Raw genomic sequence first — 18,496 nt, 5'->3', positions numbered from 1 at the left:
GCCGATACAGAACGGTGCGCTCGACCGAGCACACCGTTTAGCCCCTGTTTGGCCACGTATTTTTGACACGCAATTATTACCCCTTATACTGTAAGGGGTAATAGTGCGTGGAAAACGCGCAGCCAACCCCCCCAAAACTAATAGCGCTCATCACATGCAAATTCATGTTGATGAGCCTATTAGTTACCCGAAAAACAGAAAAGTAAAATGTGCGGCCAAGCTGCACATTTTACTCTCAGAAATTAACGCCTGCCAAAGGCAGGCGTTAATTTCAGACAGCACTGGGCAAGTGTACAAAAAAGCAGAAAAAACTGCTTTTCTGTACACCCTCTGACTTAATATCATAGTGAAATTAAGTCAGAGGCCCCAAAATTAAAAAAAAAAAAAAAAAAATCTGCCCGCGGATTGGAAAACGGATGCTCAATTTTGCCGGTGTCCATTTTCCGAACCCGTGGCTGTCAGAGGGTTCGACAACCAACGCTGGTAAAATTATGCGTTGGTTGTCAGACCAACACATAATTATTAGGATGCGGGCCCTAATTTAAATAAAGAATCGCGTGCCCAGGAAAGGTGCCTGGGCGCGCGTCGGGAGAGCGGGCGCTCACCTCGGAGTGCCGGCTCTCCTGCAGAGTTTATTGAATCGGCCTGTTAAGACTGTGAGACCTCTGGGGAGACGGAAATATCTATAGTCCCTGAATGTAATCCACTTTAAAGTGCTGAGAAGCAGAATATAAAAAAGGCATGTTTTGTAAGTACATGGGCGATTTGAGAATCACTCTTAATAAAGAATAATATCAGAAGATTTCAAACTGCACAATATTAGATCAGAAGTACATAAATCCTTTAGCAGCAAGCGTGTTTGGGTTGCTATGGACAGCTGTGGTTGTTCTGTCTCTATCCCAGTTTCAATTCACTTTCAGTTCCTCAGTTTATTTGCTGTTTTAGGACTGTGAACACTGGCACTAGTGCATGGACACATGAACCCCTGCATTGTGAATCCTGGCACAGTGGTTTTAATGGACTTTGCACTGTAAAAGGTTTCTGTAGGTTCCAAACTAATCCAGGGCAAGCTAAACACAGACGGCTCGATACAGCAAGGACGCGTTAGAAAGAGTGCGGCAGTGCCGGGTGCACCCTCGTTTGCCCCACGCGCTGTTCTGATCACATACCGCTCGATACTCTATTAAATTGCTTGCAAATGCAAGCCGCATCTGCGAAGCGTTAGGCCCGCGCAACCCATTTTACTGTATAGGCGCTTAATACAGCGCCTATACAGTATCCTGGGTGCGCTGCTGCCTGTCATTTCAAATGACATTTGAAATGACAGGCACCAGGAAGTGGATCCCAACTTTAACCCATGAAAACCTAAAAACCGAAAATCCCCTCCTCCCGAAGCGGCTCGACATGTGCTAACTTACCTTTTGTTGCTTTTCAGCCCCTTCCCTTCTCTGCCGCCCTCCGGAGGGGGCAGCCGGCGGCGAAAGCAGCTCGCAGCGGTCCCCCCCCCGCGCAGGTCCCGGTTCTCCTGGCTCGGCCCTCATCAAATTGTGAAGTCAGGTGAGAGCCCACTGTTCTGTGCTTTTCAGCCCCTTCCCTTCTCTGCCGCCCTCCGGAGGGGGCAGCCGGCGGCGAAAGCAGCTTGCAGCGTTCCTCCCCGCGCAGGTCCCGGTTTTCCTGGCTCGGCCCTCATCAAATTGTAAAGTCAGGTGAGAGCCCACTGTTCTGTGCCCTCTCCAGCCACGGCGCGAGCGGAGCGAAGCGAAGCGTACTTTCATTGGCCTGAGCGCCCGTCAATTTGGGCGCTCCAGCCAATGAAAGCACATAGACGGGCGTGACACACGCCGTGACGTCACGCGCGCCCGTCCATGTGCGCCCAAATTGACAGGCGCTCCAGCCAAGAAAGCACATAGACGGGCGTGCTTTCATTGGCTGAGCGCCCGTCAATTTGGGTGCACATGGACAGGCGCGCGTGACGTCACGGCGCGCGTCATGCCCGTCTATGTGCTTTCATTGGCTGAGCGCCCTTCAATTTGGGCGCACATGGACGGGCACGCGTGACGTCACGGCGTGCGGCACGCGTGCCCACTGTTCTGTGCCCTCTCCAGTCACGCTCGCGCCATGACTGGAGAGGGCACAGAACAGTGGGCTCTCACCTGACTTCACAATTTGATGAGGGCCGAGTCAGGAGAACCGGGACTTGCGCGGGGGGGGGGGGGGGGGGGGGGCGGGAACGCTGCAAGCTGCTTTCGCCGCAGGCTCCCCCCTCCGGAGGGCGGCAGAGAAGGGAAGGGGCTGAAAAGCACAGAACAGTGGGCTCTCACCTGACTTCACAATTTGATGAGGGCCGAGCCAGGAGAACTGGACCTGCGCGGGGGGGGGACCGCTTTCGCCGCCAGCTGCCCCCTCCGGAGGACGGCAGAAAAGGGAAGGAGCTGAAAGCAACAAAAAGTAAGAAAGCAACAAAAAGTAATGTCGAGTCGCTTAGGGAGGAGGGGGATTTTAGGTTTTTAGAGGTTCCTTTTGGGGGAAAGCTTGCCGTCTACCCTTACCCCTGCCTCTAATGCAGGGGTAAGGGTAGGCGGTAAGTTAGCAGGTTAAACGCGTGGCAAAACGGCAGGGTAAAATAGTGATAGTCGGGGCGCGCGTTACTGTATGGAGGAGGGAATAGCTAATTCGATCGTTTACATTTAATATACATGCCGTGTGCGGAAGGGGTTACCCGGTGATTTAAAGAGGCGGTGTAAGAATCGGTTAAAGGGGATAGTGTATCGCAGGAAGGGCTAACGCGGCCGGAAAGTGAGTAGAAAGCGGGTTAGGAGCGGGGTAACCGCGGCTGCACTTTACTGTATTGACCTGAGAGTGATTCATTACTGTCTCCAAAGAAGGGAATCTGCAACTTCCAGAGCACGAAATTCTCAGCAAGAAAACCTGCTCTGCACTGTTTTGCCTAATCGCCTTACACCAAAATTGGCTTCCCCTAATACTCCCCTGTCTAAGATATCATGATACTTACACCACTGCATCCACATCCGGATCCAGTCGTGGAGATGTACAGCCAAGGATCTCCCCAGGAGACAGAGGCTTGCTCTGAGGGACGGTGACACGATACTCTGGTCGCAGAGCCTGCGATACAGCCTGCAGGAAAGAGAGAGACTGTCACCCTTACAAGCATATATGCAGGGGAGGACGGAAGCCTGTTACAGCACAGGTATGGGCAAGAGGCACAGGGGAGCATCATGTGATGCTGGACATGGGGGATATTGAGAGAGACTGAACGAGGGGGCACAGAGGGCAGCGAGAGACATTAGACACTCTGCACATCACAATGACAACAGTCTTGGAGAATTTCTGCCAATTTTCCAGGAAATGATTCTGCTGAAACAGATAAGGGAGGGAGGGTAAATCGTCTGAAAGGTGCCAAGGGGAGGGACAATGACAGCACAAAGTGACAAGAGATCCCAAAGGTGGAGGGGGGGGTGGGGTGGCAATGACAGTCTAATGTGATGGTAGACCTTAAAGTGGTGGTGGGTGGGCACTGACAGTGTGATGGGAGATCTCAGGAGGGTGGGGAGAGGGCATAGACCGTGCAATGTGAGTGGTGGGGAGGCACTGACAGCCCAGGATGAGCAGAGATATTAAAAGTTGCTGAAGAGGGGATTTTGTCTTAATAGAGAAAGCTTTTCTTGGTCTGCCTGTGACCCTCGTAACAGAAACAAGCGAGAGAGTCTGGAAATAAAGATCAGCAAAATGAAGAGAGACTCCTGAAGGCCTGAGTGAGCTCCTGAGCCTGTCATTGCCATTCAGTTCCTGGGCCCTGAAGGAGGGGCAGTCTCCCTCCTCCCCCACAGGAAAATGCCAGGCATTCAGCTCTGCACACCCTGACATTTCCAGCAGTGCATTGCCAGGAAAAAGTGATCAGCTGCACAGAGTTAAGGTCAATGCTCAGCCCCATCCCACACACAGTCACAGAGAGCAAAAGAACCCCTCTGAATCTGCTGCTGATTTTAAATGGTAAGGCAAAACAGAGAGCACCTGGCCGGACGACATCAAAATCTAGAAACATGGCCAAAGATAAGAGGAAAGCTGAGCAGAGAGAACTGCCACACCACTGAGTGCAGCCTCCTATCTCTGACCGTGGCCAGTCTGGGCCTCTCTCCCTATTAACATGACATTTCCTGCTCAGCAGCTTTTAATCTCTCTGCACCACTCACCCTGTGCTGTCAGTGCCTCCCACCACTCACACTGCACTCTCAATGCCCCTCTGCATCACCTCCTGAGATCTCTCATCAGTGCCTCCCCACCAGCCTAAGATCTATCATCTCATTGCACCAGCACTGCCCTCCCCTCCATCACCCCCTGAGATCTCCCATCACTCTGTCAGTATGTCCTGACCAGTCTAAGGTCTATCATCACATTTGAACCAGCACTGCCCTCCCCTCCATCACCCCCTGAGATTCTCCCATCACTCTGTCAGTATGTCCTGACCAGTCTAAGGTCTATCATCACATTGAACCAGCACTGCCCTCCCCTCCATCACCCCCTGAGATCTCCCATCACACTGTCAGTGCCTCCCCAACAGTCTATGATCACATTGCACCATCACTACCCTCCCCTCCATCACCCCCTGAGATCTCCCATCACTCTGTCAGTATGTCCTGACCAGTCTAAGGTCTATCATCACATTGAACCAGCACTGCCCCCTCCCCCTCCATCACCCCCTGAGATCTCCCATCACACTGTCAGTGCCTCACCAACAGTCTATGATCACATTGCACCATCACTACCCTCCCCTCCATCACCCCCTGAGATCTCCCATCACTCTGTCAGTATGTCCTGACCAGTCTAAGGTCTATCATCACATTGAACCAGCACTGCCCTCCCCTCCATCACCCCCTGAGATCACACTGTCAGTACGTCCTGACCAGTCTAAGGTCTATCATCACATTGAACCAGCACTGCCCTCCCCTCCATCACCCCCTGAGATCTCCCATCACTCTGTCAGTATGTCCTGACCAGTCTAAGGTCTATCATCACATTGAACCAGCACTGCCCTCCCCTCCATCACCCCCTGAGATCTCCCATCACACTGTCAGTGCCTCACCAACAGTCTATGATCACATTGCACCATCACTACCCTCCCTCCATCACCCCCTGCTAGATCTCCCATCACTCTGTCAGTATGTCCTGACCAGTCTAAGGTCTATCATCACATTGAACCAGCACTGCCCTCCCCTCCATCACCCCCTGAGATCACACTGTCAGTACGTCCTGACCAGTCTAAGGTCTATCATCACATTGAACCATCACTGCCCCTCCCCTCCATCTCCCCCTGAGATCTCCCATCACACTGTCAGTATGTCCTGACCAGTCTCTAAGGTCTATCATCACATTGAACCAGCACTGCCCCTCCCCTCCATCACCCCCTGAGATCACACTGTCAGTACGTCCTGACCAGTCTAAGGTCTATCATCACATTGAACCATCACTGCCCTCCCCTCCATCTCCCCCTGAGATCTCCCATCACACTGTCAGTACATCCTCACCAGTCTAAGGTCTATGATCACTTTGCATCATCACTGCCCTCCCCTCTACCACCTTCTGAGATAGCAGAGCTGCTTACCTGTATGTAACAAGTGTTCTCCTAGGACAGCAGGATGTTAGTGCTCACATGTCTCAGCCCCGAGAGAGCGTTTAGTTAATCCCCTCGATCTTCAGTTCCGGTTCCTACAACGCTATGCCTCTTCAACAGCCTTCCTGGTCAGCTCCTTCTTCATAACAGCCTCACCAACTATTGCTTGAGCACAAACTTCTCAAGTCAGCGGCATTAACCTACCTACCCGCAAAGAACTCACCTAGCCATCCCCCAGACAGCTGCGCCCAAGATTCCAACTCCAGACCTCCAGCACAAAATCACTCCAGATTCACACTGAGAGCCAGAGTTGCCAGCAGATGCTACAGATGAACTCCTATATCTTATAAAAGGGGACACTCTTCGGAATACAACTGCCCAGCATTCACCTAGCTTTCGCCTGACTGCATTCGCCCAGCATTCGTCCGACTGCATTCGCCCAGCATTCGTCCGACTGCATTCGCCCAGCATTCGTCCGACTGCATTCGCCCAGCATTCGTCCGACTGCATTCGCCCAGCATTCGTCCGACTGCATTCGCCCAGCATTCGTCGACTGCATTCGCCCAGCATTCGGTCCGACTGCATTCGCCCAGCATTCGTCCGACTGCATTCGCCCAGCATTCGTCCGACTGCATTCGCCCAGCATTCGTCCGACTGCATTCGCCCAGCATTCGTCCGACTGCATTCGCCCAGCATTCGTCCGACTGCATTCGCCCAGCATTCGTCCGACTGCATTCGCCCAGCATCCGTCCGACTGCATTCGCCCAGCATCCGCCCGACTGCATTCGCCCAGCATCCGTCCGACTGCATTCGCCCAGCATCCGCCCGACTGCATTCGCCCAGCATCCGCCCGACTGCATTCGCCCAGCATCCGCCCGACTGCATTCGCCCAGCATCCGCCCGACTGCATTCGCCCAGCATCCGTCCGACTGCATTCGCCCAGCATCCGTCCGACTGCATTCGCCCAGCATCCGTCCGACTGCATTCGCCCAGCATCCGCCCGACTGCATTCGCCCAGCATTCGTCCGACTGCATTCGCCCAGCATTCGTCCGACTGCATTCGCCCAGCATCCGTCCGACTGCATTCGCCCAGCATTCGTCCGACTGCATTCGCCCAGCATCCGTCTGACTGCATTCGCCCAGCATTCGTCCGACTGCTTCGTGCAGCATTCGTCCGACTGCTTCGTGCATCCCCGAAGGAAGCCCCCAGAACAGAGCCCTTCAACCTCCAGTCCTTACCCTCTTTTCAGCTTTAATCAAAAATGAGACTCAACACAATCCCAATTATATATAAAAGCAGGAGATTCTCACCAAATATACAAGCCATCCCTTATGAGCCACAAACTCGACAAAAAAGGCTCTTACCAATCATGATTTCCCCGCTAAACCAACTCCTAGGCCTCACGCTTTTCTCTGTCACCCTTTTGAATGCTCAATCTCTCTCAAAAAAAACTCATCTACTAAGTGACTATCTGGAGGAGGAAAAACCAGATCTATGTGCCATCACTGAATCATGGCTAAAACTAGAGGATGCAGCCCTGATCAATCAACTTCCTCTCCAAACATACGACATCTTTTCCATCCCTAGACCTAAGAAAAGAGGAGGTGGTTTGTTGTTAGCATCTAAAAAATTTATAGGATTATCTCTTCTCACGTCTATTGCCACTTCTAATCTTGAATTCGCCGTCTTCAAATCACCTCACTTACAACTAGGCCTCATCTACTCTCCTCCAGGCCGTCTTGACTCTGACCCTTCCCCTTTAATAGAATTTATAGCTCGTCACATCAACACTGACTCTCCAGCCATACTGCTTGGAGATTTCAACCTTCACGTAGATGCTAACTCTCGTTCCTCCAATTGTGAAACTTTCATCAATACTCTCAACTCCATGGGATTTCATCAACTAATAAACGAATCAACTCATAAAGCTGGCCATACCCTTGACCTTATCTTTATAAATAAAGGTCTCTCCCTATCGGCTCCAGTAGTTTGCTTGCCAATCCCATGGTCTGATCACAAGCTAATCCGCTCATCCTTAGCAACCCACCTCCCAAGCACTACTACCTCATTAAAAACCTCGATTCAATTCAGAAAACTATGCAATCAGGAAACCCTTATCACACATCTATTGGAAGAACTAAAACACAAACATTTCGGACGCTGATTCAGCCCTTTCATCCTGGTCCTCTATAACCAAAAAAGTTGCTTATCAGACATGCCCTCTTATCTCCAAAACCATCAACTCTAACAAAGAAAAGAAAAAGCCATGGTATACCCCTGAACTTAGACATTTAAAGCGGGAACTTAGAAACAAAGAACTCATCTGGAGAAAAAACCCGACTTTAGAAAACAACTCAGCCTTCAAAACCATCATGCACCAATACAGGATCTCCATCCTACAGAAAAAAAAAGATTTCCACTCTAGAAAAATCCACCACTTCATCTATGATCCAAAGCTCTTTCTCCCTGGTCTCATCCCTCATTAAACCACCCACATTCATCATCCCAGATGAAAAATCTGCAAGCAAAGCCGAAGAACTTGCTATCTTCTTCAAGGAGAAAATATCCAACCTACTTAAACCTCTCCTGGATCTGAAAAAAACTTCCCCCCAACCTCCTCTCTCAACTTCCAATCCTCTTCAGACTTCAAGCCTCGAAGCCTTCGAGCCAGCATCCACTATAGAGATTGAAAACATTCTAAAAAAAATTAAACCTGCATCCCACCCGCTTGATTCGATTCCTGCTAATATGCTCATTGCTGGTGCCAAAGCTATTGCGAAGCCCATTGCTCAAATCATCAATGCCTCCCTTACGCAGGGCTTAGTGCCAACCCCACTCAAACTCGCTATACTAAAACCCCTTCTAAAAAAGCCTAACCTCTCTCCGGAAATTCCAGCCAACTTTCGACCAATAGCCAATCTCCCATTTATAGCTAAAATCCTAGAAGATTAGTCAACCATCAACTCTGCGAATTCCTGGACGATAACAACATTCTCGCCACAACTCAATTTGGATTCCGCAAATCCCGAAGCACTGAATCCCTTCTCATTTCTCTAACCGACAATATTCTATTAAACCTAGAGAAAAAACACCCTTGCTTATTGATCCTCCTTGATCTCTCAGCGGCTTTTGATACTGTAAACCACAAGATCCTCTTAGACAGACTAACAGAGATAGGTATCAAAAACACAGCACTCAACTGGTTTAAATCCTTCCTACAAGACAGGTTCTATAAAGTTAAGATAAACAACTATGTATCTCAACCGATCAGTTCTAACCTTGGCGTCCCTCAAGGATCCTCTTTATCCCCGACCTTATTCAACATTTACCTGCTCCCACTCTGTAACCTACTTTCTAAGCTAAATCTAACCCACTACCTTTATGCGGACGATGTCCAAATACTTATTCCTATCACCAAATCCTTGCAAGAAACTCTTCACTTTTGGAATTCATGCTTCCTCTCCATATCCAATCTCCTTGCTGATCTCTGTCTAGTTCTGAATACCAACAAAACAGAATACCTCCTAATCACCCATGAAGGCAACTATCAACTCTCCAACACTTATCCTTCGGCACCACCTCCTCTATCTACCCAGGTCAGAAACCTAGGAGTCACTATGGATAACCTACTGAATTACAAAAGTTTTATCAGTAACACAGTGAAAGAATGCTTCTTCAAACTCCAGGTTCTAAAAAGACTCAGACCTTTATTGTACCCCCAGGATTTCAGATCAGTTCTGCAAGCAATCATATTTTCTAAAATTGATTACTGCAACTCCCTTTTACTTGGGCTCCCAGATATCTCTCTAAAACCGCTACAAATGCTCCAAAATGCCACTGCCAGGATTCTAACTAAAGCAAAAAAAAGGGACCACATAACACCAATATTAAAAAATCTACATTGGCTCCCTATAAAATACAGAATCACCTACAAAACCCTTTCATCCATCCATAAATCCATTTACAAAGCCTCATACCTAGACCTCAGGATCCCATTCCAGTTACATACTTCCTCCCGTCCACTGAGAACTGCGCAAAAAGGTTCTCTGAAAACCCCTCCACTCAAAATTTCGTCAAACAAAAGAGCCTTCTCCACTGCAGGTCCGATCCACTGGAACTCTCTACCATCGGATCTCAGGCTTGAACAATGCCCCCTCACTTTTAAAAAAAGACTTAAAACTTGGCTGTTCTCTCAAGCCTACGATTGAGCACTATTCTCAAATCGCTCCTCCAGGTCTATGCCATATAATACCTCTTGCTCGACATCTAAACAATTAATTTTCCAATCCATCCTATCTATTTTGCAGATACCTTATTCATAATTGATTTTAATCACCTGTATATAACATTTCTATTACTACTGTTGTTTTTAATGTTATTTGTTATTAGTATTTATTCAATTTTCTCCAAGTTCATGTTCCTGTTCCATGTAAGACACACATGTTAAGTCACCCCAATGTTATATGTAAACCGAAATGATTAGCAACATTGTTGCTAGAACTTCGGTATATAAAAAATGTTAAATAAATAAATAAATGTGGGTGATATCATCAGATGGAGCTTGGCACGGAAAACTTTTGTCAAAGTTTCTAGAAGCTTTGACTGGCACACTGAGTATATCCAGTATGCCACTTACAACATGGCCACGTGGGGTTTCTCTTCAGTCTCATAACAAAGAATTCACGAGTGAAAAATAAAACAAAATGCAGGAGATCCCAAACTCCGCGGGGTAGCAGGAGGGTTTCTTGAGGACTAACATCCTGCTGTCCTAGGAGAACACCTGTTAAAGGTAAGCACCTCTGCTTTCTCCTACGACAAGCAGGATAGAAGTCCTCCCATGTGGGTGAATACCAAGCTACAGGCTGCTCCCAGACACAACAATGACCAACAGCACCTGACTGGGTGTCAACGGGCACAATAAACTACAGTGTTGTTGGTAACAGAGGGAGGCATCCTGAACCCTAACAATGGGCACTAGGCAGGGAGAGTTTTGTTTTTAAGGTTGGAAGAGATTGCAAAGGACAGACTGGCCAAAGGTACGGTTCCGCCACCAGGAAGAGAACCTTTCAAGTGAGGAACTTCAGATCACAGGAGTGCAGAGGCTTGAAAGGATCTCGCATGAGCTGCGCTAATACCATGTTGAGGTCCCAGGGCACAACGGAGGGCCAGAGGGGAGGCTTCAACTGAAGCAGACCCTGCATAAATCGCCCTACTAAGGACTACATAGAGATGGATGCGCCAGCAGCACCCTGATGGTAAGCACTGATGGCACTCATATGTACCTTGACCAAATTGGTTTTCAACCCAGCCTTCGAGAGGTGCCACAAATAGTCCAGCAGTTTCGGAATGGATCCAAGCCATGACCCTCGCACCAGATGGAGAACCTCTTCCACTTCAGTCTGTAAGACTTCCTGGTGGAAGGCTTCCTAGAAGCAACCAGCACCTGAGACATGTCATCAGAGTGGTCAAAGGGACTTCAGGACTAGCCTCTCAACATCCAGGCCATCAAAGCTAATGACCTGAGGTTCAGATGGCACAGCCTGCCCTGATCCTGTGTGATCAGATCGGGGGAGCTCCCCAGACTGATCGGATCTCTGATCGATAGGTCCCGCAGGAATGGGAACCAGACCTGCCTTGGCTAATAAGGAGTTACCAGGATCATGGTCCCCTTGTCTTGCTGAAGCTTCAAGAGAGTCTTCATGACCAGTGGAAGCGGAGGATATGCATACAGTAGATCTTGCCCCAATGGCAGGCAAAGGCGTCCGAGGCTGATAGTCTGCCTGCCCTGAACAGAAGTGGCTCAGTTTGCTGTTGCAAGGGGAAGCAAAGAGGTCCACATCTGGAGTTCCCTATAGGCGGAAGATCTGGTCCGCTACTGTTGGGTACAGCACCCACTTGTGTGATTGGAACTCTCGGCTCAGGCGGTCTGCAACCACATTCTCTGTCCCTGCTAGGTATACTGCTCGTAAGAGCATGCCTTCTGATAGCTCAGGCCCATATCTACATCGCCTCTTGACAGAGGAGGAGCAAGCCAGTACCCCCCTTGTTTGATTATGTACCTCATCACCACCTGATTGTCTGTCTGGATCAGGACCACTTTGTGGGACAAGTGATCCCGAAATGCCCTAAGAGCATAGCAGATCACATGAAGCTCCAGGAAGTTGATCTGGCCTGAGATTCTGGAGCCAACCAACGACCTTGCGTACGGAGGTTGTCCACATGCTCCCCCCAACCCAGGGGGGGACATGTCTGTGGTTAGTACGACTGGGGCTGGGGAGCTTGAATCGGGTCCCCCTACTCTAGATTGGAAAGGTCTCCCACCAGGACTGGGAGACCTGGAGAGGCTGCCTAATGCGGACACATGCACTGAGGTCCTGGGTTGCCTGCATCACTGAGACCGCAGCATCCACTGCACAGATGGGCTAAAGGGATAACGTGGACAGACGCCACCATATTACCTAGAAGATGAAGCTGGAGGCGAGCTGAAACCCGGACCAACTTCGCAATGGAGAGAGCAAGTGCACACCGTGAGGCAGAAACGCCCTGGCTTGAACTGTGTCCAGTCTGGCCCCGATGAATTCCAGGTGTGGGGATGGGATTTAGGATAAATGATGACAAACCCCAGAGACTGTAACACCCCAATGGTAAGATTGAGGTTGCATAGCACAACCTACTGAGTGGTGCTCTTGACCAGCCAGTCGTCGAGGTAGGGGAACACCTGCACCCCCTGACGGTGGAGGTGCATCCCACAACTGCCAGGCACTTGGTGAAAACCAGAGGGGCTGACGCAAGGCCGAAAGGCAACACTCTGTACTTGAAGTGTTCCCTGCCCATAACAAACCAGAGCTATTTCCTGTGACGGCCAGGGAAAATCTCGATGTGGGCATAGGCATCTTTTAAGTTGAGGGAGCAAAGCCAGTCTCCTCTTTACAAGAGTGGGCTCAGGGTGCCCAAAGCGACCATCTTGAACTTTTCTCTTTGAAGAAACTTGCTCAAGACTCTTAAGTCGAGAATAGGGTGGAGGCCCCCTGTTCTCTTTGGTATCAGGAAATACCGAGAGTAGAACCCTTGTCCCCGCTGGTGCAGAGGAACAGGCTCGACTGCTCCGGCCGTTATAAGGGTGGAGAGCTCTGTCGAAAGTTACATTATTGAATATATATGTAAACTTGCTGCCGCAGGAAAACGATGGGCTGTGTGTATAAGTGAGGGAAGACAGCAGATGATACAGCATGGATTATACTCCCCAGCTAATGAGTGATCTCCTGCAGGGGCTCGAGCTTGCATGGTTAAAAGGTGGGAGAGGACAGTGAGGAGGGCAAGGAAGTTTGATTAATGCTGGAGTGGTAGACTGGACGAGTGAAATGAATTCTAATCTCTCGTCCAGTGCTACACTGGATAGAACTGTCAGGGAGTTCCTCCTGGTAATTTCCTGTCTCTCTAGTTCTTGAATGTTGCTTTTCTGTTCTTATTTCTTTTTCCCCTTTTTAATATGACTGGCACAAGTTTACTGCCATTTCAATACTCCTGCATAGCAAATCTCTACCTCCTAAATCCTCCACTCCTGACAAGGCTTTCTTACCAGAATTAGTCAGTTTTCAGATCGGTCCTTTTGAAGCCCAGGACAAGAAAATTAGGTCTTACCTTTGATAATTTTCGTTCCTGTAGTACCACGGATCAGGCCAGACTCCTGGGTTTTGCCCCCCCTCTAGCAGATGGAGACAGAAGTTTACAAACAAAACTCTGCCTTATCTAGGCTGGTGCCACCTACAGTCTGGCAGTATTACTTAATGTCAAGCAGAATGGATCTCAAAGAAAACACCAAATTAACTATATACAGTAACCTAACAACAGCAACCGGCTCAACAACCACCAAATGGGAACAGAACCCGAGCCACCGATAACAGGACATACAGGATTAAGCTGTGAATAAGAGAAAAAGACAATCAGCACGGACTCTCCCTTGTCATAAACAGATGGGCGGGACTCTGGACTGATCCGTGGTACTACAGGAACGAAAATTATCAAAAGGTAAGACCTAATTTTCTTTTCCCTGTATGTACCCGGATCAGTCCAGACTCCTGGGATGTACCAGAGCTGTCCTTAAATGGGATGGGATCCGGAGAGTCCTGCTCTAAGCACCCCTGCACCAAAATCCCCGCTGCCTGGAGCCTTAACATCCAGGCGATAATGTTGGGTGAATGTATTGAAGGACTTCCACGTTGCTGCCCTACAAATCTCCTCTGGGGATATATGGTGGCACTCCGCCCAGGGCGCAGCCTGGGAACGCATAGAACGTGCCCTTAGACCCACTGATGGAGACCTACCCTGCAACAAATACGCAGAACTGATGGCCTCTTTCAACCAGCGAGCAATGGTAGTCGTGGAAGCAGCATTACCACGACGAGGTCCACTCCAAAGCACGAAAAGATGGTCTGATACCCAGAAGGCGTTAGTGACGTCCAGACGTCCGGACATCCAAACGGCGCAAATCCTTGGACAAAGGATCTGCTCTGTCCAAATCTGAAAACGAAGGTAGTTCAACAGTCTGATTTAGATGAAAAGCAGATACAACCTTAGGAAGAAAGGAAGGAACTGTACGAAGCGACACCCCCATCTCCGATATTCGTAAGAAAGGCTCCCGACAAGACAGAGCTTGTAGCTCGGAAACCCGCCTTGCCGAGACAATAGCCACCAAGAACACCACTTTTAGTGTCAAATCTTTTAAGGTAGACTTGCGAAGAGGTTCAAAGGGAGTGCCGCACAAAGTCTTCAATACCAAATTCAGATTCCAGGAAGGACAAGACCTTTGCAACGGTGGACGTAAATGTGTAGCACCCCTAAGAAATCGAACCACATCTGGGTGCGACGCCAAAGACACACCTTGGATCTGACCGCGCAAAGACACCAGGGCCGCCACCTGAACATGCAAGGAACTACACGAAAGCCCCTTTGCCAAACCATCCTGGAGAAAACGTAAGACCTCGGGTACGGATGCATGAGTAGGTACGTCTCGAGCAAGACATCACGTCTCAAATACCTTCCAGATCCATACGTAAGATAAGGACGTAGAAACTTTGCGGGACCTTAAAAGGGTTGTTACTACCGCATCCGAATACCCTCTGGACTTCAGCCTTTGCCTCTCAAAAGCCATGCCGCTAGACAGAAGCGTTCTACCTGGTCGAAACAAACAGGTCCTTGATGGAGAAGATCCGGTACGTACGGAAATCGAATGGGTTCCTCTAAGGCCAGGTTTCAGAGATCCGCAAACCAAGGGCGACGCGGCCACTCGGGAGCTACGAGTACCACAGCTGTCGGGTGCAACTCTATGCACCGTAGAGTCCTGCCGTTGAGGGGCCACGGAGGGAAGACATAAAGTAGAACATCAGTCGGCCAGGGCAACTCCAGTGCATCCACTCCCTCCGCTCCCGTTTCCCTGTGACGAGCGAAGAAGCGCACAGCTTTGGAATTCTTGAATGTCGCCATGATGTCCAGAGCGGGTGTCCCTCACCGTGCGCAGATAAGTCGAAACCCGCCGTCCGCGAGTTCCCACTCTCCGGGGTCTAGGCGATTGCGACTGAGAAAGTCTACCTGAACGTTCTCTACTCCCACAATATGCGAGGCTGCAAGACTGGCCAGATGTCGTTCCGCCCATGCCATCAGCTGTCGGGCTTCGCACGCTACTGGATGACTCTTGGTTCCCCCCTGACGGTTGATGTAGGCTACCGAGGTCGCATTGTCTGACAGAATTTGGACCGACTTACCCCGAACCAGTGGAAGAAAGGCCTGGAGAGCCAGGTGGACTGCCCTGGTCTCTAAACGACTGATGGACCAACCAGCTTCCTGTGGGGACCATATCCCCTGTACCGACTTTCGGAGACAAACTGCCCCCCAACCAGACAAGCTGGCATCCGTGGTGACCACTGTCCATGAGGGAACCACCAACGGCACTCTGCGGCTCAAGTTGTCTGGGCATAGCCACCAATCCACGCTGGACCGAGCCGACTGCATTAGCGGTAAAGGTAGATGAAATTGTTCAGACACCGGATTCCACTGGGAAAGCAACGCTGACTGTAAGGGTCGCATATGAGCGAAAGCCCAAGGAACCAATTCCAACATCGAAGTCATTGACCCCACCATCTGAAGGTAATTCCAGACTATTGGCATGGGCTTGGCTAACAAGTGCCGAGCTTGACCCTGTAATTTGATCATACGTTCCCGCGTGAGAGACACCATTTCCCGACAAGTGTCGAACAGAGTTCCCAAAAACTCCAGAGACTGAGAAGGAACCAGATGACTTTTGGCCATATCGATTACCCAGCAGTGCTTTTGTTACAAGTGAATCACCCATTGAACTGCTTCCTGACATAGTCGCTCCAACTTTGCACGAATCAGCCAATCGTCCAGATACGGGTGTACCAGGAAACCTTCCCTGTGAAGGTGTGCTGCTACCACCACCATAATCTTGGTGAACGTGCGAGGTGCGGTGGCAAGCCGAACGGCAACACCTGAAACTGGTAATGTTGTCCCAACACGGCGAACCTGAGGTATCGTTGGTGCTCTGCACGGATTCCGATATGAAGATACGCTTCAGTGAGATCCAGAGATGCTAGAAACTCTCCCTGTCTCACCGAAGCGATCACGGACCTTAGGGTCTCCATACAAAAACGAGGTATTCGCAGACACTTGTTGACGCTCTTTAGGTCGAGAATCGGTTGAAAGGTTCCTTCCTTCTTTGGGACCACGAAATAGATGGAATACCGGCCTTTGCGAAGATCGTGCGGCGGAACTGGCACTATCGCGCCAAGGTCCCAAAGGCGTCTGACCATCTCCTGTACCGCCCGGCGCTTTTCTGAAAACCCGCAAGGCGATACCAGGAAACACTGGCGGGGCTGCCGTGCAAAATCTAACGTATACCTTGACTTATCACCTCTAGGACCCACTGATCCGAGGTGATCCTGTCCACTCCTCATAAAACTGAGTTAATCTGCCTCCGACCACTGGTACCGAGGAGTGGACCGGCTGTACATCATTGCGAAGGCTTACCACTCTGTGTATTCGTACCGGCCCCTGGATGTCCAAAACGGCGCCCGCGAAAGGACTGCGAGTACGTCTGTTGCTGGTTGGCACTGTGACGAAAAGAGGAGACTGCCCCTTGCGAGTTGCGAGGTCTCTGTCCTCCCTGAAAACGGGCCCGTGACGGCGGAACCCCTCTAGACCTAGGTCTGTCCTCTGGCAAGCAATGTACCTTGTTCTCGCCTAGAGGCTCTATCAAATCCTCCAGTTCTTTTCCAAACAACAACTTGCCCTTAAATGGCAGCGAACCTAACCGGGCTTTAGACGACACATCCGCCGCCCAATGGCGTAGCCACAACAAACGTCGCACCGATACTGCCGAAACCATGGATCACGCCGATGTGTGAAATAAATCATAAAAAGCATCCGCACTATAGGCAATCACCGCTTCTAAACGCCCCACCTGAAGCGCCCCCTCCTGCGAAAGAGATTCATTGGCCAACAATTGTTGAACTCACCAAAGTCCCGCTCGCAAAGAAAAATTACTGTAGATGGCCGCACGAATTCCTAGTGCGGAGACTTCGAATATCTTTTTATGCTGTATCTCCAGCTTTCAATCTTGCAAATCCTTAAGAGCTGTTCCCCCAGTAACCTGGATGGTGGTCTGCTTTGTGACCGCCACCACCGCCGAATCTATCTTAGGGACCTTCAGCAGCTCCAATGCGTCCTCAGGCAGAGGGTAGAGCTTATCCATCGCTTTAGCCACTTTAAGTCCCAAATCTGGGGTATCCCATTCCTTGAAGAGTAAATCCGATGCTGAAAAATGCAACAGAAAGGCGGATGGAGGACCTCTCAGACCCAAGACCACCGGGTCTGTCGCCCCTAGTCTGGACTCTGCCTGCGGTAACTGTATGCCTAACTCACCAAGAATGGCCGGGATAAGGGGTCCCAACTCATCTCGGCGAAAAAGACATACTACTATGGGGTCATCTCTGTCTGCCCCATGGGTACCGCTCAGGCCACCTTTTAACCACTCATCGTCCCCCTCAATCCCCCTCGGGAGGTGGGCCGATGGGTCCTGGTCCCCCTATTGCTCATCTGGGTCATTGGTGTCCGTAGTGGAATCAGGATCCCCCTGCGGGGCCCTCAGTCTGAAGGGCCGGGGCCCCTCAGTGGGGTCCGATGCCTGGATGGGCCTAGCCCGCTTCCCCGACTCAGTGGAAGGGTCTAGTTCATGAGACCCCTGTGACCTCTTTCTTGCTAATCGACGCGCCTTAAAAGCCTTGTGCATTAATAAAACAAACTCCGATGAAAAAGAAGAATCAGATGACCAATCCCCAGGATCCCCTTCAGGGACCTCCGAATCACTGTTACAGCGTGGCCTCGCATGTTTGTCCCCCTCAGGGACCCTGCGTTGTGGGGATAAACGTGGCGGCGAGTCCTCCTCCCCCCGATCCGACGGGGATGTGGGAACCGCGGGACCCGAAGAAATCAAAATGGCGGACAGGCCCGCCGCTGCCGAGTCTCTAGAGCCCAAAAGGGGGCCCGTTCCCGCGCTCCGCAGCAACAGGCCTGATCCGGACCCAGGCTTGCTCCCCGCTGCGGCTCGTAATGGCGCTCTACCCCGTGCTCCATCCAGGAGCGAAGACGCCCCTTCGCCCCCCGAGACACAGCTGGAGCATAGACTGTCTCGGGAGAGGCGCTGCGCAGCACCGCAAGCGCGGCATACAGTCAGTCGCGGCATGCCCTCCCTCAAACTGCAAGCGAAGGAAAAAAAAGAGAAAAATTCAAGCGGCGAAAATGCGCCAATCCCCGGCGCACTGCCCCTGAATACGGCCAGGACGCAACGAGAG

The 18,496-nt window shown here is 50.5% G+C and overlaps 1 protein-coding gene across 3 annotated transcripts in view; it reads right to left on the bottom strand.

Moving 5' to 3' along the window:
• DPH1 (diphthamide biosynthesis 1) overlaps positions 1 to 18,496 on the bottom strand; it is a 191,269-nt gene that overhangs the window by 107,044 nt on the left and 65,729 nt on the right. For all 3 annotated transcript variants that reach the window (XR_003858153.1, XR_003858152.1, XM_029612021.1), the window contains exon 6: positions 3,014 to 3,135. Coding sequence is in view for 1 of the 3 variants with exons in the window: in XM_029612021.1 (XP_029467881.1) it covers positions 3,014 to 3,135 (122 nt within the window). In the remaining 2 variants the exon portion in view is untranslated. The remainder of the gene's footprint in view (positions 1 to 3,013; positions 3,136 to 18,496) is intronic.

This window comes from Rhinatrema bivittatum, chromosome 8, assembly GCF_901001135.1.
Source record: "Rhinatrema bivittatum chromosome 8, aRhiBiv1.1, whole genome shotgun sequence".
Classification (NCBI taxonomy): Eukaryota; Metazoa; Chordata; class Amphibia; order Gymnophiona; family Rhinatrematidae; genus Rhinatrema; species Rhinatrema bivittatum.
The sequence above is the reverse complement of the archived record's forward strand: the minus strand, read 5'-3'. Positions and strand labels throughout refer to the sequence as shown.